A 27,321-nucleotide genomic window follows, 5' to 3' on the forward strand; every position below is an offset into this window, starting at 1 on the left:
AACTTTTTCATGGGTTTTTACAATAGAGGTCTCATACAATATTTGTCCTTTTGTGATTGACTTATTTCACTCAGCATAATGTCCTCCAGTTTCATCCACGTTATGAGATGCTTCACGGATTCGTTGTTCTTTCTCGTTGCATAGTACTCCATTGAGTGTATGTACCATAGTTTATCCATTCATCTGTTGATGGGCATCTAGGTTGTTTCCGTCTTTTTGCTATTGTGAACAATGCTGCCATGAACATAGGTGTGCATATGTCTATTCAAGTGACAACTCTTATTTCTCTAGGATATATTCCTAGGAGTGGGATTGCTGGATCGTATGCTATGTCTATTTCTAGCTTTCCGAGGAAGCACCATATCATTTCAGAAAATGGTTGTATCACTTTGCATTCCCACCAGCAGTGCATAACAGTTCCGATCTCCCCGCATCCTCTCCAACATTTGTTATTTCCACAGTGTTTTTGATTTCTGCCAGTAATGCCGGGGTAAGATGGTATCTCATTGTGGTTTTAATTTGTATTTCTCTAACGGCTAGTGATCCTCAGCATTTCCTCATGTGTCTGTTGGCCGCCTGAATGTCTTCATTGGTGAAGTGTCTGTTCATTTCCTTTGACCATTTTTTAATAGGATTATTTGTCTTTTTGTTGTACAGGTATTGGATTTTCTTGTACATTATGGAGATGAGACCTTCGTCTGACTTGTACTGTCCAAAAATTTTTTTCCCAGTCTGTAGGTTCTCTTTTTACTCTTGGTGAAGTCTAACTGGCCTTCCGACATGCCTTCCTAACTGAGCTTCATCATTTCTAGCTTTTGATATAAAGTGAGAGATGTGCGACCCTTCCTTTCACTTTAACACTTAGAGGCCACTGCTGGATTTTTAATTGGCCTGATTTCAATGTTGTTGTGTCTCAGAGAATATGGAGGCCCGAGGAGAGGGAGAAAGATGGGGGAACAGCTGTCATGGAGCAGTGAGAACATACACAACATTTATTGATTACATTTGCTGCCTTATATGGGCATGGTTCATGGCACCACAGAACAATTATAATAGTAACATCAAAGATCACTGATCACAGATCACTGTAACAGATATAATAATAATAATCAAAATGTTTGAAATACTGCAAGAATTACCAAAATGTGACACAGAGACAAGAAGTGAGCACAGGCTGTTGGAAAAATGATGCCAATAGATTTGCCTGACGCGGGATTGGCACAAACCTTCACTTTGTAAAAAATGCAATATCTGCGTGGTACAATAAAACAAAGTGCAATAAAACACAGTATGCCTGTACTGCAAAACCAATTTTAAAAAATTATAAAATATAAAACTTACTTATATACTGAAGTAAAAACTACTAGCACTAAAGAAAAACTGGTTTTTAAAACTGCATGAAGTTATTACCTGTTTCAAGTCCAAATTCCAGATAGTTCTCTGTTACAATCAATACTGCCATTGCTTTGACGAAGAAAAAAAATCCAAAGGTAACACAGACTGATCTTTCACCACCATCTTCTACTTTAAAATAGTGTGTAGTTAATGAAAATAGAACTTTGCTGCAAAAGGAAAAGTTCAGGAAAAACCACAAATAACTTTGTGGGCATTAACACAACCATCTTTACAGGACCTGAACTCCACTATAATTTAACTACAACTTTGTTTTGATTCTACAAAATACTTATTGACAAAAGGGCATCCTGAGATGCCCTCTGGAAGGAAGTGAAAAAGTAGCGCAAAGCCAGGAAAGGAGTTACTTTAGGGAACGATCTATACTGTGAATGTCAAATAGTTTACATTTAGAATTAAATACATAAACACACAACACCAGAATCAGCTGTAATCATTCCACAATTTAAAATTTGAGAATTACTAAAAGCCACTGGTAAAAAAATAAGTATCTGGGATGTCCACTCCATGGTATGATTAAACAAAAAACTAGAGAAAGCAAGCTCCAATTTAGTATTCCAGAACAGCCAAGTCTTCAACATGCTCACCTACTTAAAAAGAGATCATCTTATCTGAACACTCAATGATCCAGTCAAGATTAAATCAGTAGATGACCCAAAGCTAGAACCCAGATCTCCACTATACCAAATTGTTCTCCTTGAACATAAAAATACAAACAAAATAAGGTACTTGGTAACAAGAATTTAGAAAAGCCATTTTTATATAACTTTATGTCTAGCATGGAAAATAATCTAATAGTAGCCAACATTTAACACTTGCCATGTGCCGAGCATTCGTTACCTATTAACTCATTTATTCCTCACATTAGCCACACTAAGGTTAAGTAACCTGCCAAAGTCTCACAGATTAGATGCATTTGGGATTTAAACCTGGATATAGGGTCTGAGCACTTATAACAGTTGATTACACTGCCTTTACAAAACTGTGTATAGCATCTAAGTCATGTGGTAGTTAAGCAGTAACACAGGAAAACTTTTACAACTAAAGGTGTGGTGTCCTGAAGAATCCTCCTTCAGAAAGTCGGGCAAGAATAAGGACTCTCATTCTTGCTCCTTAAAAGGAAGCTGTCCTTTGTTGCCCTATTTGAAAATGGTTAATACAGTTATCATGCCACCTCTATTCTTAAGGTACTGGATATAAATGTTGAGTCCCAGCTGCCAACTTGAAGATAACAAATAGGACTTCTCGGAATTTTTTAAATGGAACTGAAAATAAATCTCTACCAAAATGTAAAACTCCATGAGGCCAAGGATTCATGTCTTATTGCAATCAGAGCACTGAGAACAGTACATACCACATAGCTATTGTTAGGTGCCCTTCAGTCAGCTCTGATTCATGGTGACCTTATGTATAATAGGACAAAAAGTTGCTAGGTCTTGTGCCATCTTCATGATCACTGGTATGTTTTGAGTCCACTGCTGTGACTATTTTGTCAATCCACCTCATTGATGTTTTCCTCATTTTTGTTGGCCCTCAAATTCATCAAACATAATGTTCTTTTTAGCAATTTCTCTTTCCTGATGATTTTTCCAAAGCAGGCAAGTAGAAGTCTCACCATGCTCACTTCTAAGGAACATTCTGGTTGTATTTCTTCTAAGACTGATCTGTTCATTCTTTTGGCAATCCAAGTATATTCAATATTCTTCACCAATACCACACAGCACATGTCAAAAATTCAGTGATAAATTTTACCACAGCAATAATATTTTACATGGTAATTTTGGTAAGGTGAAATAGCATTAATTCTATGCTTTAAGAGTAAACAGATAATATATTCTAAGTCCAAAACAATCAATAATAGAAAAAGTTTTAGTCTAATATCTGTTTTCATCATTGGTAATAACAAAAATATGATTATTTACCACTCAGTTATAAAGAATTTTACAAAGCCTAAGGCATTATATTCCTAAGTCTTTTTAGTGGATAGTTTCCCCTTTAAAATGTCAACAACAACAAAAAATCCCAATTACAAGAATTGCTAATGCTTACCCACCTATTCCTGGGCAACCAGGCCCTAAGAACAGTGAGTAGTGATAAGAATTATCAATAACAACTGCCTTTAATCAAGTGCCTCACTTTTCACTAAGTATTATACCTTTTCCTGACTTTCATTATTCTCAGTTAATTCCATTCCAGCTAATCTCCCAGTTATAAAACCCTGTTTTTTCTCAAATACCATCATTCAAGATAAAATATTTTCTCAACTTTATTTTCCTAATTACTTATTTAGCAAGACTATTATTTATCTGGAGCTCTGGTGGCACAGTGGTTAAGAGCTTGGCTGCTAACCAAAAGATCAGCAGTTTGAATCCACCAGCTGCTCCTTGGAAATCCAATAGGGCGGTTCAACTCTGTCCTATAGGGTTGCTATGAGTCAGAATCAACCTGACAGCAATGGGTTATTATTTATTTTAAAAAAAAAATATGATCTTGTATGCTATGTTATAGATCAAATGAACTTTTATGGGCTAACCGTAGGGAGAAAATGCCATTTATAGCATTATTTCTCTAAGAAAAGATGTTTTGACTTCTAAGCATTTTGGAATACAATCTCCATGTAAGTTTGGAGGATTATCTAAAAATTGCTATGAAAGGAATTAATTTCAACTTTTCAAAATATTTAATTATAAACTAGTACAATATTACTTGCTACATTCTATAAATAAAGTACCTGATTTGCTTCTAGGACAAGACAAAATCAGGTAATAATAAGTAAGATAATAACTCCTGAACTTTCTGATTAAAAAGACTTCTGAATTATTTTCATACTTGCTATTATCATTATATGGTATTTCATATTTTAGAATATATATATCCAGTGCTTCAACATGTACCTTCTGAAAACATTTACCAGTTATGTTACTTCATTACAATTCTCTTAGTAAATAATTAAGCTGACTATATACAGTTAGGAGGCCTGGTGGAGCAGTGGTTAAGAGTTCGGCTGCTAACCAAAAGGTTGGCAGTTCAAATCCATGAGCTGATCCTTGGAAACCCTATGGGGCAGTTCTACCCTGTCGTGTAGGCTCGCCATGAGTCGGAATCGACTAGATGGTAACGGGTTTGGTTTTTTGGTTTTTATATATGGCTATATGTAACCATAAGAGGTTATATATAATGGTCACATATTTGAAAAAACCAATCCTTTAATGTAAAAAATGAAACTACTTAAACAAATGCCATTAGTTTATAATTAATATGCACCAAATATTCAGCAACCTAACACAAGTTTACCTTGCTCAATATAACTTTGCAGTACTCTGGTTTAAAGCAATATAGAAACCTGAAACTCACCTGAAGTAAAATACTGGCCCATATAATAATAGACGTCAATTTTTCCATGATTGTGAGCATTAGAGCAAAGGGAAAGCTAAATAACCACAAACCATCCTGCACTCAAACTATCATGGAATAGTTTTATAATTAACCAATGTAATAAACACACTATACTTTAAACTTACGATTTTTAGTAGTTCATTTAATAAACAAAAACTAAAAAAACACTTTCACAGCTTAAACTTTAAAACTTCTTATAAAACAAAATGCTACGAGTCTATTACACAATTATTTTAAAAAATCATGCAATCTTTTTAAGCATAACCCTCAATGAGATGGACTGACACAGTGGCTGCAACAGTGAGCTCCAACATAACAATTTTGAGGATGGCGCAGAACCAGGCACTGTTTCATTCTGTTGTACATAGGGTCACTATGAGTTGGAATCAACTCGATGGCACCGAACAACAACAACATTTATTTAAAATCAGACCTTTTGTTGTTTGTAGTTTGCTTTCATCTTTTTCACATTCAACCTGGTCTTCAACTCTATTATTAAAGTGATTACTATCACTTGTTGTTAAGAGCCATTGAGGGTCACTTACTTCGTTATACCACAATAATTACATTACCAAATATGTCAATATCAAAGAAAAAAATTAGTTGTAACCTGATACCAGCATGAAGCATTATCTTGCCATCTTAACCTAATAAAATCCTACATCACAAATGCCTAAGAGGTTATACTCCTGAGTCCTCAATTCATACTGTTTACAGAATACATCTTAACATCTAGAAGGGAACTTCTTTTTTTAAAAAAAACAAAACTTCTAAATCTACCAAAAAACCTGTTGCCATCAAGTCAATTCCAACTCATAATGACCCCATAGGACAAGGTAGAACTGCCCCATTGAGTTTCCAAGGAGCACCTGGTGGATTTGAACTGCTGACATTTTGGTTAGCAGCCATAGCACTTAACCACTACGCCACCAGGGTTTCCAAATCTAAAGTATAATGGTAAACTTTATGAAGGATGTACAGCTTGAGTTGTCTTTGATTAGGTGGAGAGAATGGAAGAGGGTAGTTCAGATGATAAAAAGATTATGAGCAAACACGGTGCAGCTGTTACATTCAGGAGAAGGTAAATACACCACTCTAGCTTAAGTGGACCATTGAGGACTACTGAATGAAAGCTTGAACATACAGGCATGGCCAGATCATAGAATTACATATAAGAATACTGTATGTGTATTTTACAGCAATTTTGAAGGTTGAGGATCATGGAACCATGTCTTCAAAATTATGAAGAAAAAAACCCACAAACTAGAATTCTATACTCAATCGAAGTACCAATCAAATAAGAATACAGAATTAAGACACTGTCAAAACTTCAAAGTCTAAATACATTTACCTCCCCTACACACTAGGCAGAAAACTCCACCAAAATATTTGAATACACAAAGAAAGAGATAAACAATCATAGAAATAGAAAATTAAACGTGGAAGAAAGGCAAAGGGAATTCCTAGGACAATATAAAGAAGTCCCAGAATAACAGTTGGGAAGCAGTCCAGATAAAAGGCAGAGAATATAGGTCTCCAGGAAGAGTTTCTCCACAGAGCGGGGGAAAAAAAGGAATAGATACAATTTTAAGTGACCTTGTGGAAAACTACCAATAAGCTAATGGGATTAACAATAAGTGCAGAGAAAAATAATTTTTTTAAAAATATCAATGATAAATGAAAAAATATTTCAAAAGAAACCATAGTGCTTTTCAATGTCCACCTATGAATAATATTTATATAGGCACAGTAACTAATTACTGAATACTGATTTCACCAAAAATTTAGTTACATATATTAAGAACATAAATGACAGGAAGGCATAGTTTAAGAAAAATTCTCATCTACCATAACTGATTAACTGACAGTTAGTAGCATAAGCTTAATATTTAGAAATGTCTAGATTTTTAAAAACCAGAAGCCGCAGCTAAAACAGGACGGGAAGAAGCAGCACAGGGGTGGGGAAGGAACTCTTGGTTTCTAGTAAAATACTTTTAGTACTTTTTAACTTTATAAACTATGTATAAATATTTGATAAAATTAACATTTTAGAGAATTCATCCTAGATTTTAATAAAGTCTTGGTCCATACTTTACCCCACTCCAAAGTCTGTACATTGCATACTGGAGTTTAACAGAGACTAAACCCTGTGATTACAGAAGAAGCCCTGGTTACACAGTGGTTAGGCTCTCGACTGCTAACCAAAAGGTTGGCAGTTTGAATCCACCAGCAACTCTGCAGGAGAAAGATATGGCCGTCTGCTTCCATAAAGATGGTGTGGAAACCCTACGGGGCAGTTCTACTCTGTCCTATAGAGTCACTATTTAGAAACCCAAACTAAACCCACTGCTGTTGAGTCGATTCCAACTCATAGAGACCCCAAACATTTTCTAAGGCCATAAATCTTTACAGAAGTAGACTGCCACATCTTTCTCCTCGGAGCCATCGGTGGTTTCGAACCACAGTCGAATGCTTTAACTACTGTGCCACCAGGGCTCCTTCGCTATGTAAAAGCTACATACAAATTTATGTGTAGGCACATGACGTATGTTTTACTAACATTTTGAATCTCATGCTGCGATTAGATCCAGGTCCTCATTTTATCCCCTAATAGAAGTGTTTCCTATACTTCTGAGACACTACCATTATCTTAAAATTTCAATACACCCAACTCCCACAGGCAAAGTGCTGATAAACAGTATCAGTCAAGGATCTTCTGAGTAAGCTCTTCTTCCTATCTCTATCCCTCTATTATTTTCACAGATCATTCTGTAAATTAGACCTTAAAGAAGAATATTTTATTAGTATAGACTCAAAATTCTCGTTTGTAGTAGGTGCTGGAAAGTCATAGTTTAGAGCGACTCTTTAACATTTTAAGCTCTGGAAATGCCCTCTGGTCGCTTCTGCTCCTGGCTGCCAGAGCCACCACATGGCTAGACTTGCCTATGCAAGTACAATCAGAATGTTTCTTAGAAGCAAGGATGGAGAGATTACATCTCACATACTTTGGACACGTTATCAGGAGGGACCAGTCCCTAAAGGACATCATGGTTGGTAAAGTAGAGGGTCAGCGAAAAAGAGGAAGACCCTCAATGAGAGGGACTGACACAGTGGCTGCAACAATGGGCTCAAGCATAACAATGATTGTGAAGATGGTACAGGATCGGGCAGCATTTTGTTCTGTTGTACATGGGGTCACTATGAGTAGGAAGCAACTTGACAGCACCTAACAACAACAACTATATACTCAAAACTGCATATTGAAAACTACTGATGCAAATAGTCATTTTCTTTTTCTTTTAGTGAAACTTTTTCCTCCTTTTTAACCCCTCAGTACTACCTACTTTAAGTGTTCATTTATTTTGCTTTGTCTTACAAAATCTCAACCTTTGAAACAAAGGCAATTGAGATTTTTTTTCCTGCTACATGGCTAAGATTTTTAATGTTCTAATTTAATATTAATACTTTCCTCAATTGGAATTAGGTCATAATTGATAGATGCAAATATAAAATTTATACTGTAATACCCGTTGCTGTCGAGTCGATTCCAACTCATAGTGACCCTATACAACAGAGTAGAACTGCCCCATACGGTTTCCAAGGAGCTCCTGGTAAATTCTAACTGCCGACCTTTTTTGTTAGCAGCCAAGCTCTTAACCACTGCGCCACCAGGGTTTCCTACACTGTAATAGGAAAGAAAAATCAAGATTAGGTGAGGAAGGGGGAAAATGCAGAACAGCAGAACAGAATTTCAAATTCTCAGACTGGAGAGCCATGAAGTTTGGATGAACCCCTGAAACTATTGTCCTGAGATAATCTTTAAACTTTAAACCAAAAAATATCCCCTTAAGTCTTCTTAAAACCAAATAACAGTTTATGTTTAGTAGTAAAAAATGTCTGCCTCAAGCATTATGCTTTTTTAAGATCTATCTCTATGGTATTAAATAGGCAACAGCAACTCAAAAAGATTAGATAGGAATCTTGGGCGCCAGTGAATTTATGTTAATGGGGGAGGAAAAACTCAGAAAGAGGGTGAGGATGGTTGCACAAAGAATGTAATCAATGTCACTAAATGGTACATGTAAAAACTGCTGAATTGGAGTATGTTTTGCTGTGTATATTCTCAACAACAAAATAAATAAAATATATATAAGAAGAATAGGTGAGGCATAGTTACAAGGAAGAAATATTTTAAATATGATTACCTTCAAGATGAAGACAGTTTTCAAATGGTGAACAAGCTTAATTTCTAGTTCTAAACTGGCAAATTTATTTCAGATATAGGATAACAACTAGCACATAGTTACCAAGGTATGTTTCAATTTAGTTTGTATTCCCATTGCTTTAAAGACCCAATTCTCATATTAAGAAAACATGTCTTCTACACCTAACGTGAGTTACCATGAAATTATTCAAAGATATTCTATCATTGTTTTTTCAAGAAGAAACAAAAGAAGTCCATAGTCTAAGAACATACATTTTGTTGCTAATACATAAATCTGATACAGTGCCCTAAAGAATAAGCATATAGATTTTTCAGAGGTTCACAAAAATTCATAATATTTATGATTATCTTTTTAAAGTAGATTGTGTTACCACTCAAGCAATTTTCTGAAAGTTCTTCTATTCTTGAAAGAAAGAAGTACATTAATCCTTATGACCTATCAAGAAAAATCCTTTTAAAAGACAATCTGATCCTGTGTTATAATTTAAAAACGAATAACCTTAGATGATCTTTAACTAAAACATTTTTTTAGATGGAAAGGTTCAATTATTTTAATTAAAAAGAAAATAAAAAGAAGCTAAAATTATCTCAAATATAAGCAAAGAACTATTATGCATGTTCAATAATACCTCATCACACTAAAAAGCTTATAGCCAGCCCTGAATTAACCAGGTTATGGGAGGTAAATAACAGCCAAAGATTTTGAAGGCATAGAACACAAGCTTTATTCACACACACACACACACACACAAACGATAAACTATTAACTAATCTTGATTAAAATAAAACAAAAAGTTATCCTTAAAACAGATTCAATTATAAATTAATAGACAGAAATAAGGTCCTATTTCCCAAGTTCCCTGTATAACCCTAGGTGTCAGACCTGAAAGCTGAGTAATTTGGCAGCATTAATGTCACAGATCTCCAAACGTTTATAAAAGATACAAGCTTTGATACAATATGCTATATAGAAGTTTTCAAGACAAAATAGGTACCGTTGCTCAGATTCAACAGCTTTGACTCTCCCTTTCTCACTGGGAGATTAAATATTTTATGTAGTCTAGTCAGGGGTTAGTGTTTCTTTTGCTTATTAATCTAAACCAGGACATTTTTGTAAAGTGTGAATATAGCAAGTTAGAACATTTTATGTAATTTAGAAATGGTGACTAGGTTGTGCTGGTTTTCTGCAGTTATCTACTTCCCACACAAACAAATGCAAGATAATCTGTCAACATTTAGTTTACAAATGTACATATAGAACTGAATATTAAACCCAGAAAACCCGAGAATTTATTTCAATTTAAACCTGTCTCTGCATTTTGCTTCATAAAAAATTTGCATGTCTGGCAACCAAGGCAAATTAAAATTTTAGAACACAGCCATAAAAACACACATAATAGGGTTTTGTACCTTAAACCTTCCACAATGTAAAAGACAAGCACTTTGGAAATGTGACTAATGATCCAGTCCTTTAACCAAATATAATAGGTTTATCATTATTTGTAGAATAGCTTTCTTCTCACTCCAATTCATGTAATCGACTCAATATTACTCTCTGTACCGCAGCTTATTCATAAGAAAAGGTTCTTTCAAAAAAAAACCTATAACGTATTTTAATTTTTAAAAGCGCTACCTCCACCAAAGGAGCTCTGGACTTCTTGTAAGCACCATTTTTAACCTTTAACTTTTCTTTTATTCATAAGTGAAAATGATATGCTTCATATTCAAAAAATCAGTAGCCAGTTCTCCAGTGACTGTACTTCATGGGCAACCATATAGAAAAGATAATTACCAGAACTGCTCCATCCCCACTGCAAAGCTTTCTTCACCCTGTATCTTCCCTATGCCATACAACTTGGCACAAATGAAACTGGAACATACAGATTTGGTCAAACAAGGTGGTTAGAATTACAAATGGGAAAGACAATTAGCTTGCATTTAGGAGTGAGATTGGAAGCAGGTATGTTAGCTGAGATGAATATGCAATTCAGTAGAAGTAAAAAGCAAAACTGATGACAAGATATGGCACAGTCTTAGAGTCAAGATCTTAGTGTCACATATTTTAAAAAGTCATTCTTATAATTTTAGAACTTAAGATTCTATAGAAGTTATAATTGCTGATTCTACATTAAATTAAATATAACTCACAAGGAAAAAAACAAATGACCATGAATATAAAACAAGTTATGTGTCTAAATTTGGGACCAGTTTAACAAAGCACATTTCATCGGTAACAACTGCAGAGAATTTCTCATTCAACTGATGTATGTGTGACTCTGGAAGTAAGGAGAGCTACTGTCCTGTGTAATCAATGAAGACATGTGTTTGACTAATAAGTAGTCACATACAATAAGAAAATAAAGAGAAGCCAGACAGAGGTCACTTCAGCTAGACTCTGTTCATAGGGCTTGAAAGGCATACTAGATATGTTATAACTAAGATAAAAGATATGCTATAAACAGACTTCTCCTTGGTGTTAATCTGGATATCTGGCATTTGATTCCGGCTTCCTGCACGCCAGTAAAGGCAGTAAAGGTTATTTTCTCACATGCTTCAAGTTCAAAGGAAAATCACATATCCAAGTATACACACAATTCTACTTCCCTCCCCCTTTGTGGAAGGTCAAAGTTAGCAGAAAATAGCTCGTATTCTAAAGCCCTTCAGCACTTTCTGTCCTCTCTGGGATGGGGAGACAGCCAGCTACTAGAGTCCCGCAGGGATGCTATTGTTTGGTGAGTTTCACCAGTGCACTACTTAAAACTACACAGAGGCAGTAAGAGACTGTGTGAGTCCTTAGCTCTCACATCATTAGGCATTACTGAATGAAATGAAAGATGAAATTTATTCACATAAACAATAATCTGAGTTGCTATTCACAAACACATTTTTCTAATGTCTCTTAGTAGTTCGGTCTCAAGGGCTGTATCACATTAAATAAAACTGCGTATAAAGAATCCGCATTTGCACATATTGTTGTTAGATGCCATCAATTTGGTTCCTACTCATAGCAACCCTATGTACAACAGAACGATTCCGGTCCTGTGCCACCCTCACAATCGTTGCTATGTTTGAGTTCACTGTAGCAGCCACTGTGTCAATTCATCTTGTTGAGGGTCTAAATACAATTTTAACACCATATGTATAAGCCATGAGGAAAATCAAGAAAAGAATAATATTCCAAAGAAAAACATTTCAGAGAGAACACGAGAAGTCATTAAAGTATGAAAAAGGTAGCATGATATTTAGTCAGCTAGTACTAATTATTAAGTTGAAATAATCTTAGTGTTTCATATGACTTGATGTCTACTGGAGCCCTGGTAGCGCGGTGGTGGTTAAGAGTTATGACTGCTAATCAAAAGGTGAGCAATTCAAATTCACCAGCCGCTCCTTGGAAACCCTATGGGACAGTTCAACTCTGTCCTGTAAGGTCACTATGAGTCGGAATTGACTCGACAGCAACAGGTTTGGTTTGGCTTTACGGGTGATGTCTACTGATGGGTCCTTATTCTGACTGAATGGTATTTTCACGTATTTAATACTATAGAATTAAATAGAAGTATTTTGAATGCTTGAATTCAATCTATTCTTGAAATTAGTACTACTAACACTGGATATCTGGGGATATTTGTCAACTGACACACATGATCAGTGTTTCTACCTAGTACAATATATACTTTGTGAAGATGTTAACTCTTAAGGTGCTGTTCTGACCCATCTGGTCTAAATTACAACTAAATATCTCCAAAAGAGTCCAGAAAGGTAGCACTATTGAAATATGGTGATGAAATGTTTAAATCATATCATATATTTAAACTGGTATCTGCTTACAGCTTTAAAAGACAGTTCAGCTGTCTCCAGATGACTATAAAAGACATAAGACATGCATTTGCTGTTATTTCCCAAAATCTGACTAAATTAGTCATCCATGAAGAAGAGTTAAGGAAAAAAAAACCTCACAGAAAGAAATAATAACAAGAGATGTGAACAAAATTTTGGAAGGCAGTTAAGTAGATGGACAAGCAATAACTAATTTAGGTTTCAGCTTTCTCTGCTATGGGGGTCTCCAAAGGGAGGAACCAAACAAGAAAGCCAATTTATTCATCAGAAGCCCTGCAAATGTCAGAAATTAGAGACACCAAGTACCTCTGAAGGCAGGGTTGCATGAAGGGTGAAAATAAGAAGGTTGGCTGCAAGTCTGTATTAGCAGTAATGAGGCTTCCCAGATCTTGTCTTGCGTAATCATACAGATTAGGTTATGGTTGTTCTCCAACTCTGGCAGAACCCAGAAAGATTCTTATCTGAAGAAGCTGAACAAGAGAAGATAGGGCTTAATGGTACCATGCAAAACTGAGAGTGACAATGGCGGGGTGCAGTGCTAAATAAATGTCTGCACACTGAATGTTGAGACTCTGAGTCTTCTTCCCCAGTAAGCTCACAGAACACTGGTTGTCAGATTTATACCCCACAGAAGGGAGAATGAACAATTCCTCTCTGGAGAAAATGATGGGCCCAACAACCTACTATCAAAAAAACTCACTGCCGTTGAGTTGATGCAGACTCACAGGGAACCTATAGGACAGAGCAGAACTGCCCCCACAGGGTTTCCAAGGCTGTAACCTTTACGGGGAACCGTGGTGGCACAGTGGTTAAGAGCTCAGCTGCTAACCAAAAGGTCAGCAGTTCGAATCCACCAGCTGCTCCTTGGAAACCCTAAGGGACAGTTCTACTCTGTCCTATATATAGGGTCACTATGAGTTGGAATCGACTCGATAGCAACAAGTTTGGTTTTTTTTGTTTTAATCTTTATGGAAGCAGACTGCCACATCTTTTTTCCGCAAAGCAGTTGGTGGGATTGAACCAGGGCTTTCAAATGGTTCCTTAGGTTCTAACCCCTGCTGGGAGTGTGCATTTCTACCAAGCTTCCAGGTGATGCTAATGCTGCTGGTTAGGGACCAATTCTGAGAACAACCAGTAGAGCAGTGTTCTCAAAATGTATTATACCATAAGAATCACCTGGGGAGCTTGTTAAACTGTAGATTCCGATTCAGAATATTTGGGGTGGAGATGCAAATTCTCAGCAGTTGTTCGAAACAGAATGATTCTGGGTTTGAAGCCCTGGTTTGAATCTCTGACCTTTCAGTTAGCAGCCAAGCACTTAACCACTGCAGCACCAGGGCTCTTTACAGACATTGATATTTAGAGGTTTCTCCAGAGATACTGCCAGGTCCCTACACAAGCACCTACAAAAAGGTCTACTAGTCAACAACTTCTAGCCACTTACACAAAAATTCCAAAGATCATCACACGTTTGAAAACAATCTCTAACATGACAGCAATTAAAGGGGGTGGGGGACTCAGAAAACAATGCAAGAAGCAAATTAAAACTTAAAAAAATAATATCCTTAGAGATAAAAATATATTACATATCCATGACACAATGCTATGAAAATGAAACATTCAAAGAAAAACTATATTAAAAATTAAAAATAACAGTTGACATAAAAACTGTTAGCAAAAGGGTTAAAATATAGAAAGGGGAAAATCAAGAAAATAGTATAATTGGAAAAAGAGATCATAAAGCAAGCAGAAATTAAAAACAAAAAACTCAACAGATTGGGAAGATTGAGAAAAATATTCTAGAAAGCAAAAAAATGTAAAAATATAAACATATATATGAGAGAGAAGATGCAAGTCTCAGAGAACCAGTCTAGAAGATCCAATATCTAAACAATAAACCTTTGAGAAAGAGAGAAGAGAGAAATTAAGAAAAAGTTTCTAGAACTCAAGAATGAGTTTCTAGATTGGGGATATACTAGCACAATGGATTAAAACAGACCCTCAACAAGGCACATCATGTTAACATTTCACCACACTAGCTGGCTAAATAAACGATGGTAAAGATTCCACAAAGGAGCCCCACCGGCACAGTGGTTAAGTGCTCGGCTGCTAACCAAAAGGTCCATGGTTTGAATCCACCAGCTGCTCCATGGGAAAAAGGTGTGGCAATCTGCTTCTGTAAATATTACAGCAGTGGAAATCTTATGGGGCAGTTCTACTCTGTCCTATAGGGTCACTGTGAGTCAAAATGGATTTGATGGCACACAACAACAAAGATTCCAGAGAAAAAAACTGGACACATGAAAAATCAGAAATCAGAATGGCAACTGGAATTCTCAATGGTAAGAATAGAACTTAGAATAAAATAATGTCTTCAAAATTATCAAGGAAATAATTTCCAACCTGGAATTCCATTCTCAGCCCAAAGATGAATTAAACTTCAGGGTAAAATCGAAATATTTTCAGATGTACAAGGTTGTAAAAATGTACCTTCCATGCAACCTTTCTAAAGATGATACTGAAGGATATGCTCCATCAACATGAGAAGTCAGTCAAGTAGGAAAAAGACATGGAATTTAAGAAAAAGGAGCTCCAATTAAGCAGAAATACAAAGAGAATCCTGAAAAAGATGGTAACGGTGATTCCACGATCCCAGGGACACAGCTGTGTATCAGGCAGGAAGATCAAACAATGATTCTGAACATATTGAGAGATTTATAACCAGAAAAGTTTGAAGTTGGATTAATGACATGTACAATGTAAATGAAAAATTAAGACAAGTATTCATCTGTAAACAGTGTTTATGCTGTCATAATGTAAACACTGAATACTGCTCTAAAAAAGTATGGCAGTACTATATGTGGAAGAAGTGATGAGTGGGAATGATCAGTGGTATGTGACAAGCTCAGGAAGATGTGCTAAATCCTCATTTCCATTGTTAAATGGCAACAGTTAATGTCTAAATCTAAAATCAAGCTGTGGCCTTATAAGCATATGGAAACATGGAGGTAAATACCATACAGATGACTAAACAAATTGGAAGAAGTTGCCTCTGGAAAGGTGGAAATGGAGGACAGAGTAGGAGATACGTTTAAATTTGAAAAATAAATAAATAAAAAATAAGAAAAAGAAAAATATTATTCAATAATGAAAGATGTAATAAGTTTCCAGACTTAAAGGGTCGCCATATAATTTATCATAATAGCGATAAAAAAAATTGCCCATGTTATTGTGAAACTTCAGAATATCAAAAGGATAGACAGAAAGCTTCTGGAAAGTATGTGTAAGGGAGGAAGGAGAGGCATGCATATACCGCAAGAAAAAGGGCATCCAAGTTCTCAAAAGTCTTCAAATTTTAGAGGAAAAATTATTTCTTTCTTAGAATTTTCTACTGAAACAAACTATCTATAAAGTATAAGGAAAAAAAAAAGGTATTTTCAGGCACGTAAAATTTAAAAAGCAATTTACCGCCCTTTCTAAGGACACTATAGGAGAATACACCAAGGAAGAGGAGATCACGGGATCCAGAAAAACCTACAGGGAATTCCTAGGAGTGAAGACAGTCCCAGGATAAAAGCTATGAAGGAGAACTGAGGGTTTCAGGAGGACATTTCCATGGGAAAACAAAATACAAATGATGTTTGAACTACACATATTCCTCACTTATTCATTATCTTACTATCCAACGTTTTAAATTTACGACTATAGTAAAAAATCTACTATATTTTGCGCATTAACAATGTACATCTGGCAATAATGAACGATGAAGTGCAAGGTAAGAGTAACACTGGCTGTGATGGTTAAGGCTATGTGTCAACTTGACTGGGAAATGATTCTCAGTGGTTTAGCAGCTATATAAGAGGTAATTTGACAATTATGTAATGATGTAGTCATCCTCCATTTTCGCATAATGCCAAGTTTGCTTAACAACCTGGTCTTTGGAACATAACCGTGTTGATAAGTGAGGAGTGGGTGTATTGGGGTTCAGGATTCTGTGCAGGAGGTTAGTTTCTATTTAACAAAAATAAAAAAAACTGTTCAATAAAAGAAAGGTAAGAAAAAGATACTACAATGCTCAGCAATAAATATTTTTATAAGCATAAAAAGGTAAAACTATTACTGATATAATTTAAAAAATTCCTGATAAATATTTCAGGAGAATGGAAGGAAAGAGAATGGGGAGAAAGGTGCCAATAACATCTAAAGTTAAAGAAATAGTAGTGTCAAATAATATTTAAAAATATGGAATGTCATAAAACAATTGTGACTAAATTTTTGAATGAGAAACTAATTTGTGTTGTAACTTTCACCTAAGCACAATTAAAAAAAAAAAAAAAAAAGAGTCAAGGAGGGGACAAGCTATTATGCATTTTTCAGATTGCTGACCAAAGAATACACTTCATTTCGTACATTATCAATTATTACTTAAAATGAAGGCATGATAGTTCTAAAACAAAAATATGGTAACTTTAAACAGCAAACAACAACATACTTCTATTTAATGCCTTTTTTGTATCAAAAGAAAATAAATTACTGAGGCCTTTTGTAAATAAACAAAAAAATGGAGGGAAATACAAAAGAAATACCTAAACAAGGTAAAAGTAGCTGCCTGTGTGATATGAGACTCAAGGGTAGAAAGGAAAGGCAGTAAACTATATACTTTAAATAGGTTTTCAATTAAAAAAAGAGGATTGCAACAAAGAATAACTCTAATTTTTAAACCAGAGATAAGTTCAAATGGCATTAGCTGCATAAGGAAAACAAATTCATAAACTAATATTAATGATGTTTTCAAGGATACATTGCAAAAGACAAAACAAGCAGGCACCAAACTATGCTGATATTCATTTCCTGAGTTGGCTTCATAAAACTGTAGTATACTTCAGTTACTAGATACACGACTGTAGCAGCCACTGTGAAATCCACCAGCCACTGGTATTCTGGAAAGTAATGTAATGCTGAAAAATAAGTTAACAAAAAAAAGTTTTAATAAAACTCTTATAAATAGCTTATGAGGATTTACCCACAATAAACTTTAAACATGCTAGACTACTGTCAGAATACTATTTGTTGATCCACAACGTAAGGCTTGCAAATATCAGAGTCTAAAAATGAAGGAAATGGGTCGAGAATGATCGTATCCAAAACTAAATTTTAATACCTCATAATGTAAATAAAGCCAAAAACATTACCAAAATATATTTAAATTCATGTTAAAATATATGCTTACAAATGTGTTGGTATTTTCTTAAGTGATTAGCTATTTTTTTAAGGGAATTTGAAATCAAGCTTTTTTTTCTTCCAAGAATCTAAGATATGATACCTTAACTTCAGAATACAACTAGGCCTAGAATACAATGGATTTATCTTTTATTTCTGTGAAGAGAGTTAAACTTCATGTTCTAATTCTTAAGTATGCTAATGGAGGACTAGTAATTTTGTGAGTTACTGCAGACTTAATAAATTAATACTTCTTTATTTCCTCTTCTGCTCTGCAAGGAGAGTTGACGAAATGCCTGTCAATTTTCCATAAAACCATACCCCTACAACAAACTGTTTCATCCCAAGGATTTACATTAAAATTAACATCCTCTGAAAGTAAATATAATTCTATCTCCCTTTGCACCAGTTGTTTCACACTTCTTAGAAGACATAGTTATTCTCATTTACTTGTGCTAGAGTATAATCCAAAATGTCAACATCATCTTGTAGGCCACCTAAAAATGTGAGAGTAAATCACATGTACGTAAACCAATTCTTATGTTCTCACTGGCACATAACAAAACAATCTACACTGCTTTGGAAATTTTTTAGTTGTAAAATGTAATACAGTTATACTGGAGCATGCAGTATTTTTTAATCACACATTTATAGAAAGTGTCTTAAAAATAAAATACAACTCAAAGTAAGACCTATTAAAAATATCAAACCAAATTAACCAAAACTTCCATTGTTTCCATAGAGAGACAATAGAATTTTAAAAATCCCAAATCCTTTTTAGATTGGGTTAATTTTTCATTTGCTTCAAGTTATTTCAACTGCTTTAGTGCTTCTGTTCTGTCAGACCTAATAACTTCTGAACACGGGCCTAAAAGTGATAATCCTAGAGTGATTACAGGATTCCTACCAATCCTATACACAGAAAAAGGAGACGGAAAAAAAGTCACTCACTTTGAGTTTTAGAATAGCTTTCTGAAAGGAGGACAGGAAAATGGATGAAACAGACAAATATCCATTTCTAAAGGTATTCAAATTTTATTAAAAACTGAAATAGCATTCCGATTCTCCATGCCTGCCCACACTCACACAGGGTTCCAGGAAACTCACTCAAAGCAAACAGTCAAGTAATCTTCAAATGTTCCTATGTTCTTTCAGGGGTTCTTACAATACATTAGCTAACAAAAACTGAGATAAACTTGTGAGATAGTTACCAAGATACTAATAATACATTACAACAAAAGTAAATTATATAAACATAAATACTTCATTTGATTTCTTGACTGCTGTTTCCATGTGCATTGACTGTGGATTCAAGTAAAGTAAAATCTTTGACAACTTCAATTATTTTCTCCATTTATCATGATGTTGCTTACTGGTCCAGTACTGATGACTCTTGTTTTCTTTATGTTGAGGTGTAATCCATACGGAAGGCTGTGTTCTTTGATCTTCTTCAGTAAGTGCTTCAAGTCCTCTTCACTTCCAGCAAGCAAGGTTCTGTCATCTGCATATTGTAGATTGTTAATGAGTCTTCCGCCAATCCTGATGACCTGTTCTTCTTCATATAGTCCAGCTTCTCACAGTATTTGCTCAGCATACAGACCGAATAAGTATGGTGAAAGGATACAACCTGACACACACCTTTCCTGATTTTAAACTACACAGTATCCCCTTGTTCTGTTAGAACGACGACCTCTTAATTTATGTACAGATTCCTCATGAGCACAATTAAGTGTTCTGGAATTCCCATTCTCCGCAGTGTTATCCATAATTTGTTATGATCCACACAGTTGAATGCCTTTGCATAGTCAATAAAACACAGGTAAACATCTTTCTGGTATTCTCTCCTTTCAGCCAAGATTCATCTGACATCAACAATGATAATCCCTTGCTCCACATCCTCTTCTGAATCTGGCTTGACTTTCTAGCAGTTCCCTGTCAATGTACTGCTACAACTGATTTTGAATTATCTTCGGCAAAATTTTACTTGCCCGTGATATTAACGATATTGTTTGATAATTTCCACATTTCGTTGGATCACCTTTCTTTGGAATGGACACAAATATGGATCTCTTCCAGTCAGTTGTCCAGGTAGCTGTCTTCCAAATTTCTTGGCATAGATAAGTGAGTGCTTCCAGCACTGCATCCGTCTGCTGAAACATCTCAATTGGTATTCCATCAATTCCTGGAGCCTTATTTGATGCCAATGCTTTCAGTGCAGCCTGATTTCTTCCTTCAATACCATCAACTATTGATCATATGCTACCTCCTGAAATGGCTGAAAGTCGGCCAATTCTCTTTGGTAGACTGACTGTGTATTCCTTCTATCTGCTTTTGATGCTTCCTGCGTCATTCAAAATTTTGCCCATAGAATCCTTCAAAATTGCAACCCAAGGCTTGAATTTTTTCTTCAGTTCTTTCAGCTTGAGAAATGCTGACCGTGTTCTTCACTTTGGGTTTTCTAACTCCAGGTCTTTGCACATTTCATCATAATACTTTACTTTGTTTTCTCAAGCCACCCTTGGAAATCTTCTGTTAAGCTCTTTTACTTCATCATTTTTTCCATTTACTTTAGCTACTCTACATTCAACAGCAAGTTTCAAAGTCTCTCCTGACATCCATTTTGGTCTTTTCTTTCTTTTCTCTCTTTTTAATGACCTTTTGCTTTCTTCATGTATAATGTCCTTGATGTCATTCCATGACTTGAACTTGCATACGAGCAACTGACGGTCTGTTCCACTGTCAGCCTTTGTCCTTGTTCTGACTGATGATATTGAGCTTTTCCATCATCTCTTTCCACAGATGTAGTCGATTTGATAATTAGTAAATGTTAACTATTAGTATAAAAATGACAAAAATTGTACTAGAAATCAGGGAGAATATGTATATATTCTTGTATGTATATGTCTACGGACATTTTGTACAGGTAAGCACATAACATACAATAAAACAAATGTCACAACTACTAATCAAAAAGTCAAAGTACTTTGAAATGTTTTTAATTTTGCATAAAAGAGAGCCGAAAAGAAAAAAAGATGATGACATAACCAGTCTTAAAAGTCTGAATAATACTAGACAAGTGATTCGTATTATTCCTCATTAATATTTTTGGGTTGTAGGACACTCTTTCCATATTCGTAGTTTCAAATATATTAAAGTCCCTCTATTTCACAAAATAATTCTGTATGTGATGCGCAGTAAATCTCTTAAGTTTTTCTGAGGGTGGTGTGACTTAACCCAAGAAGGGCCGAATTGTATAATGATCCTTTATATTAGAATATCAAAATTAAAAATTAAAAAAAAAAAAACACGCTATTTCATTTCCTCATTTATCATGTAAACCAGTGGTTCTCAAACCTTGACAGAATCCAAAATCATTTGGAGTACTTTTAAAAAGATCCCAAGAACCCACTCTATATTTACTAAATCTCATTGGGCAGAATTGCGGAATCTTTATTTTTAAAGAGTCACTCGATTGTGATGTGCAGCCAGGTCTGAAAACTACTGTTTTAAATAATATTACCTTAGATTCTTCTCTCTTCTAGGATCCAAATAATTTCATTGAAATTTGCACTTTAAACTTAAAATCAATATAGTCATATACAATTATAAAAACTGAGAGACAAGTGGAAAGAAAACCTAAATAATGTATTCACAGATACCCAATAGGTAAAATTTAGTCTTGAACAAGTAAAGCTTTCTGATTCCTTATCCTGGTCACTATTCTGAAACCACTTTCCTTTCCACCAAATGTGAGCATAAAACTATTATAAATACAGGCAATTCTATACAAATATACAAATACATTTTTTCAAATCACATTATAAAAGGAGCAGAGTGCCATAGCAAAAAGAAGTCTAGAATTCAAGACAATATAAACTGTGATCTCAATTTAGTAAGACAGAAGCTGTATAATAAACTTGTGTAAGTTAACCTCTTCTGAAAAACAGGGGGAAAAGAAATGCTTACCACCAGTTTCTATAGGTGAATAGGAAAAAAAATTATATCAAACGAAGTAATTTTGAGCTCCTAAGTTCTTAGAAAGATTTCATACTCTATATAATGTACTTGATTAGAAAAACAAACAAAAAACCAAAAAAAGAGCCACAATAGATAAAATCCTAGTATTTTTACTAACATAATATAAAACTGAGATTTACGGATTTCCCTTACCTAAAGTATCCACTTCTGTAACTGACTTTGTTTCTAGATGAAGGTCAATATCCTTTGGAATGGTTAATGGCTTACTTTCAATGTGACCATTATATTTCCTATAAAAATCAGACAAGTGACACAAAAAACAAGTTACCTAGAGTGTTACCCAAGTGTTTGTATAAACTAATTACAAATGAGATTTTAAATTTCACAGTGAAAAAGAGGCATAAAATTTCTAATATTTCATTAAAAAGAAGAGGGTAAGGTACTCAAAAGGGATCACAAAATGTGGATGTAATTATTCCACGAACATACAGACTACCAAGGAAAGAGTTACCTAAATATTTGACAAGAACAAAATTTTGGTTGCTAGCTTAGCATTTCACCCTTGTTTCTTTTACTTTCTCTTCTGTAGATTTAGACAACCTAACATCTTTATGGAAACTTTCTTCAAGCACAAGAGTAAAAGCAAATGAAGACAAAGTGCACGTGTCTTTGAAATTTTATATACATGTATACATATATATACACATATACATATACACACACACCCCCACACATACATATAAACAGACCTGAAACTATATACAAGTCAGAGTTGAAGAAATATATTAAGATTTATGTTCAGGAGAAACTCGGAAACATGAAAGGCAACTCAAGAGTAGCTTTTACTAAGAATCACAGGTCGAGGAAAACAACTGAATTCTTCAGGTGTACATTAGCATTCCCAAACTTAATTTTTAAAAAAACAATCAAACATATTAAGGAAGCAATAAATTAAGTTTCAATAACACTAATTACAATACTAGAAAACAATTCTGCATTTATTTTTGAAAAAATATAAACAGGTAAAGGCTCAGTAAAAAAATTATTTTATGTCAACAGATCAAACAATAATTATTGCTACTAGGAACAAGACAGTGACATTAGTGCGTGTTTTTTGTAAATGTTAAACATGTTCTACATATACGAGTTTATCATTAAAAAATAACAAATTATTGAGTACAACGCTATGGTAAGCATCTAAATATTTGTAAAATGAATACTATAGAACATAACTATATTTTATAAATGTTCAACATTGTAGCCATGGATAAGTAGAGCTGGAATAATTAAAAAGAAACTCAGAAACTGAAAAAACTATTAGGTAGAAATATTAAAGAACATAACTATTGGAATAAAAAGTAGGAGAGTTTACAATAAATACAGCAAGCTTTAAGGTGTATCTGTAATGGTAAGTAAAAAAGAGGATGGCAGTAAAATTAGAAAAGACAGTCTTTTCAATTTTCTAATTTCAAGCTAAATTATCATTAATGTTTAGAGTATTTTTTAATACCTACAAATATATTAGGCCAGGTTAATATTATTTTTATGACATACATGAGAAATTTAATGACAAGTTGTTGTCACTGATATTATAATGTTTTAGAATCATGATTTCAGATGCAGACTCCTGCTGGATCCTCAGCTCAGGAAACTGAGGCCCATTCAGAGAACCCAATTATCATGCAATTTTCCTGAGAAATTAATTTAAACAGACATAAAATTTTAGAGTTGAAAGATCCTTCAAAATGACTATGGCCAGTTCCTCAGTTTCACAGATGAGGTTATTGTGGTCCATTCACAGAGGTTTATTAGTAGGCAATTTTCTTCATAAACTTTAAACATGGATATAAATATTTAAGAGCTGAATGAGATCTATGAAATTATACAGTGAAACCTGTGAGAGCCGGAACTCTACAGGACTGTCTTGTTTTATCAGGTCTCACAAGTTTTCTGCCTTCGACAGGGAGCAGCAGTCTTACCACTTTCCTTTGCTCTCTATTGGCGAAAAATATCTGAATTTTCCTTCTCTGACAGGTTTCCGCCTTACACGGATTCTGGCTTTTGCGAGTTTTACTGTACAATCTACTCTTTTTATTTTAAAGATGAGAAAAATAACACCAAAAGCAGGTCAATCTGTCCAATGTCATAATATTAAGTAGTGGCAAAACCTAAAAGACCTCAAACCAAATAACATCTTTAAATGAGCTGCAGGGTAGAGACATGAGTTCTAAACCTCTCCCCAATTCAATCTCTCACTAAAAATTTCCTTAATACGATGGCTGTCTTATTTTCACAATTTAAACACAAAGAAGAATAAAGTTAATCATTCTTGAGTAAAATAATAAGCACTGTTTTGAGCTTCTACATTTAGATTACTAAATATTCTCTTAAAGAATGATTCAATTATTTTAGATCATGGGTTTTGATCTCAAGTGTATCAACTGCTTAAGGCACAATTAACAAATGTGCCTTTAACTAAAGAACAAAATACACAAAATAAATTGTATTAAATATTTAACACCTCACATGCTCAACAATATTACTTACCTATCTTTTCTGCTTTTCCCTTTCTGCTGCTTCCCTGCAAGAATTCGTAATTCTTCTTCTGTAGGATGTTGATACCACCTCAAGCTAAGAAAAAGAGAATTCTCTTAAATAAAGCAATTAACATTACCTGAACTATTCATTTACTCTACAAATATTTACTGAGTTTCCAGTTTGTGAAGACACCGCTGGGGAACGTCAAGTGAAAAACTAGTATGTGAAACACACAGCACTGTTTAAGCCTTAAAAGGACTTAGATTCAAATGCAGTGAACACTTACTAAGCAACTACTACATGCCAGGGTGTGCAATGCTGTTTGTATGTATATTTCTTACAACTGACAATGTAGTAATATATATTAAGATTATATAGGTTTATTATTAAAATAAAATGGGAGTGAACTCTGCAGGCAAGCTGGCAGGAGTACGTTAAAATTCTCTACCCATCCTTCACTTACTCAGAAGGAATTGATAGTTGTATCTTAAAAACAGTTGTTTGAATGCTCTGACACCTACAGGTAGTCTTTCCTTTTCTCCTTTAATTCAGTTTAAGAATTCTCAAACTTTATGTGCATAAGAATTAGGACAAATCTCTTTACTCTTGACTATGTCAGTTAGAATTTCAACAACTGAAGGTATTCAAACAAATCATGTATTGCTCCCAAGCATCTTCCCAATCATTCTGAATTTACTGTCTTACCCAGTAGTCCTTAGGTGGTACAAATTGTTAATGCACTCAGCTAACTAAAAGGTTGGAAGTTCAGGTCCACCCAGAAGCACCTTGGAAGAAAGGCCTGGCAATCTAATTTCAAAAAATCAGCCATTAAAAACACTATCGAGCACAGTTCTACTGACACACATGGAGTCGGAGTGAACTCGAAAGAAACTGATACTAGTTACCTAGTAGCATCACTATCTACCCATGGAAGCAGCAGTCAAGAAATCAAACGACCCACTGCATCAGGCAAACCTGCTGCGAAAGATCTTTTTAAAGTGTTAAAAAGTAAAAATGTCACGTTAAGGACTAAGGTGCACCTGACCCAAGCCATAGGTGTTTTCAATAGCCTCCTATGCATGGGAAAGCTGGGGAATGAATAAGAAAGACCTAAGAATTGATGCCTTTGAATTATGGTGTTGGCAAAGAATGTTGAATATAGCATGGACCGCCAAAAGAGCAAACAAATCCATCTTGGAAGAAGTACAGCCCGAATGCTCATTAGAAGCAAGGATGGCATGACTTCATCTCACATACTCTGGACATGTTATATGTTATCTCCAGGCCCTGGAGGAGGACATCGTGCTTGGTAAAGCAGAGGGTCAGCAAAAAAGAGGAAGACCCTCAAGGAGATGGATTAACACAGTGGCTGCAACAATGGGTTCAAGCATAACAACGATTGTGAGGATGGTGCAGGACCCGGCACAGTGTGTCCTTCTGTTGTATGTAGTAGGGTCACTATGAGTCGGAACCGACTCGACAGTGACCTAACAACAACCACCACCACTATCTACCAGCCACCTAAATTTGATATTCAGGGCTTATCTTCAGTGCACCCTCTCCACGTTATTACCAATGAAGCAAAATTAATTCAGTTTTCCTCTTACTTTAATGGCTTTAAAACACACATTCCAACCAAAAAGTCCCTAAACTACACTACAGTTAACATGGGTGAGGAGGCAGTTCCTCAAATCGTGATTTAAGTCTAGAATTTTAACTTATAACATTTAGAAGAACGCTTAAGAAATAACCCATTTATAAACACTAAAATTAGTTTTGAGAAATAAGCAGTAAAAAAACTGTTAGTACAGGAAACACAGGTTATATTTAGAGCCCTGTAATAATGAACTATTTAAGATTCTTAAAATTTTCTATAAGCCATTTCCTTTTTAAATATATTTAAGCTTGTTTAATCTTACTTTGTGATTCCATTTTTAAAAAAGGGGTTACATTTATTATACCTCTTACTAGGTAACTCATGGCCATCTTCATTAATAACAATAATTGTCCAAAGCTGGAATCTAAAGATGCTCTTAGGCCCACTCAGTTCTGATCTGTTATTCAACCCATCTATCCACTCATCATCTATCCATGATTCATTCATTCAACAAACATTTATGGAAAGCCCATTATGCTCCAGGTACTCTGATAGGCAATGAAGATACAATCACAGAAAAGCCAAAGTCCCTCCCTGACTTCTTGACATTTATATTCTAGTTGGAGGGCCCAATTTAACCAATAATAAATATATATATACAAACTATGACTACACACGAAAGAAACAAACAAGTGGTGAGAATGAGTGAAAAAAGCCTCAGATATTAGGTGAGGAAACTTTCTGAGATGCCATTTAACCAGCAACCAAAAGGATGAGAAGAATGGAGAAGGGCATTCCCGGCAGAGGACAGCATGTCCAAAAGTGGAGAGGCAAGAATATTCCAGTAATTAAAAAAACCAATAAGGCAATAGTATCATATGCAAAGACAAATACATAAAGAGAAGTTGAAGAGAGAAACAGAAAACAGATCATACAAAGCCTTATGGTTCACTGTACAGAGTTTAAATTTTATGCTAAAGTAACGGTCTTGAAGGAGTGGAGAGAAATAATTCTCTTTACATTTCAAGATTCCTTTTGTTGCTCTGTGAATTACAGGGAGGCAAGAATAGCAGGGAAATATATTTTGGACACTGAATCAAAAGGTATCACTGATGGA

The 27,321-nt window shown here is 34.9% G+C and overlaps 1 protein-coding gene across 7 annotated transcripts in view; it reads right to left on the minus strand.

Annotated features, from left to right (window-relative positions):
• Window positions 1–27,321, minus strand: part of TMEM161B (transmembrane protein 161B) — a 77,379-nt gene that overhangs the window by 13,721 nt on the left and 36,337 nt on the right. For 5 of the 7 annotated variants that reach the window (XM_023730080.1, XM_004375014.3, XM_023730085.1 and 2 more), the window contains 4 exons: window positions 24,617–24,700; window positions 22,262–22,359; window positions 17,673–17,829; window positions 1,411–1,562 (listed from right to left, as the gene is read on the minus strand). In XM_023730080.1, coding sequence (XP_023585848.1) covers window positions 1,411–1,562; window positions 17,673–17,829; window positions 22,262–22,359; window positions 24,617–24,700 — 491 coding nt within the window. The remainder of the gene's footprint in view (window positions 1–1,410; window positions 1,563–17,672; window positions 17,830–22,261; window positions 22,360–24,616; window positions 24,701–27,321) is intronic. The other 2 variants (XM_023730084.1, XM_023730083.1) reach the window with 1 other exon arrangement.

The sequence above is a fragment of the Trichechus manatus genome, unplaced genomic scaffold (genome assembly GCF_000243295.1).
Source record: "Trichechus manatus latirostris isolate Lorelei unplaced genomic scaffold, TriManLat1.0 scaffold00032, whole genome shotgun sequence".
Taxonomy (NCBI): Eukaryota; Metazoa; Chordata; class Mammalia; order Sirenia; family Trichechidae; genus Trichechus; species Trichechus manatus.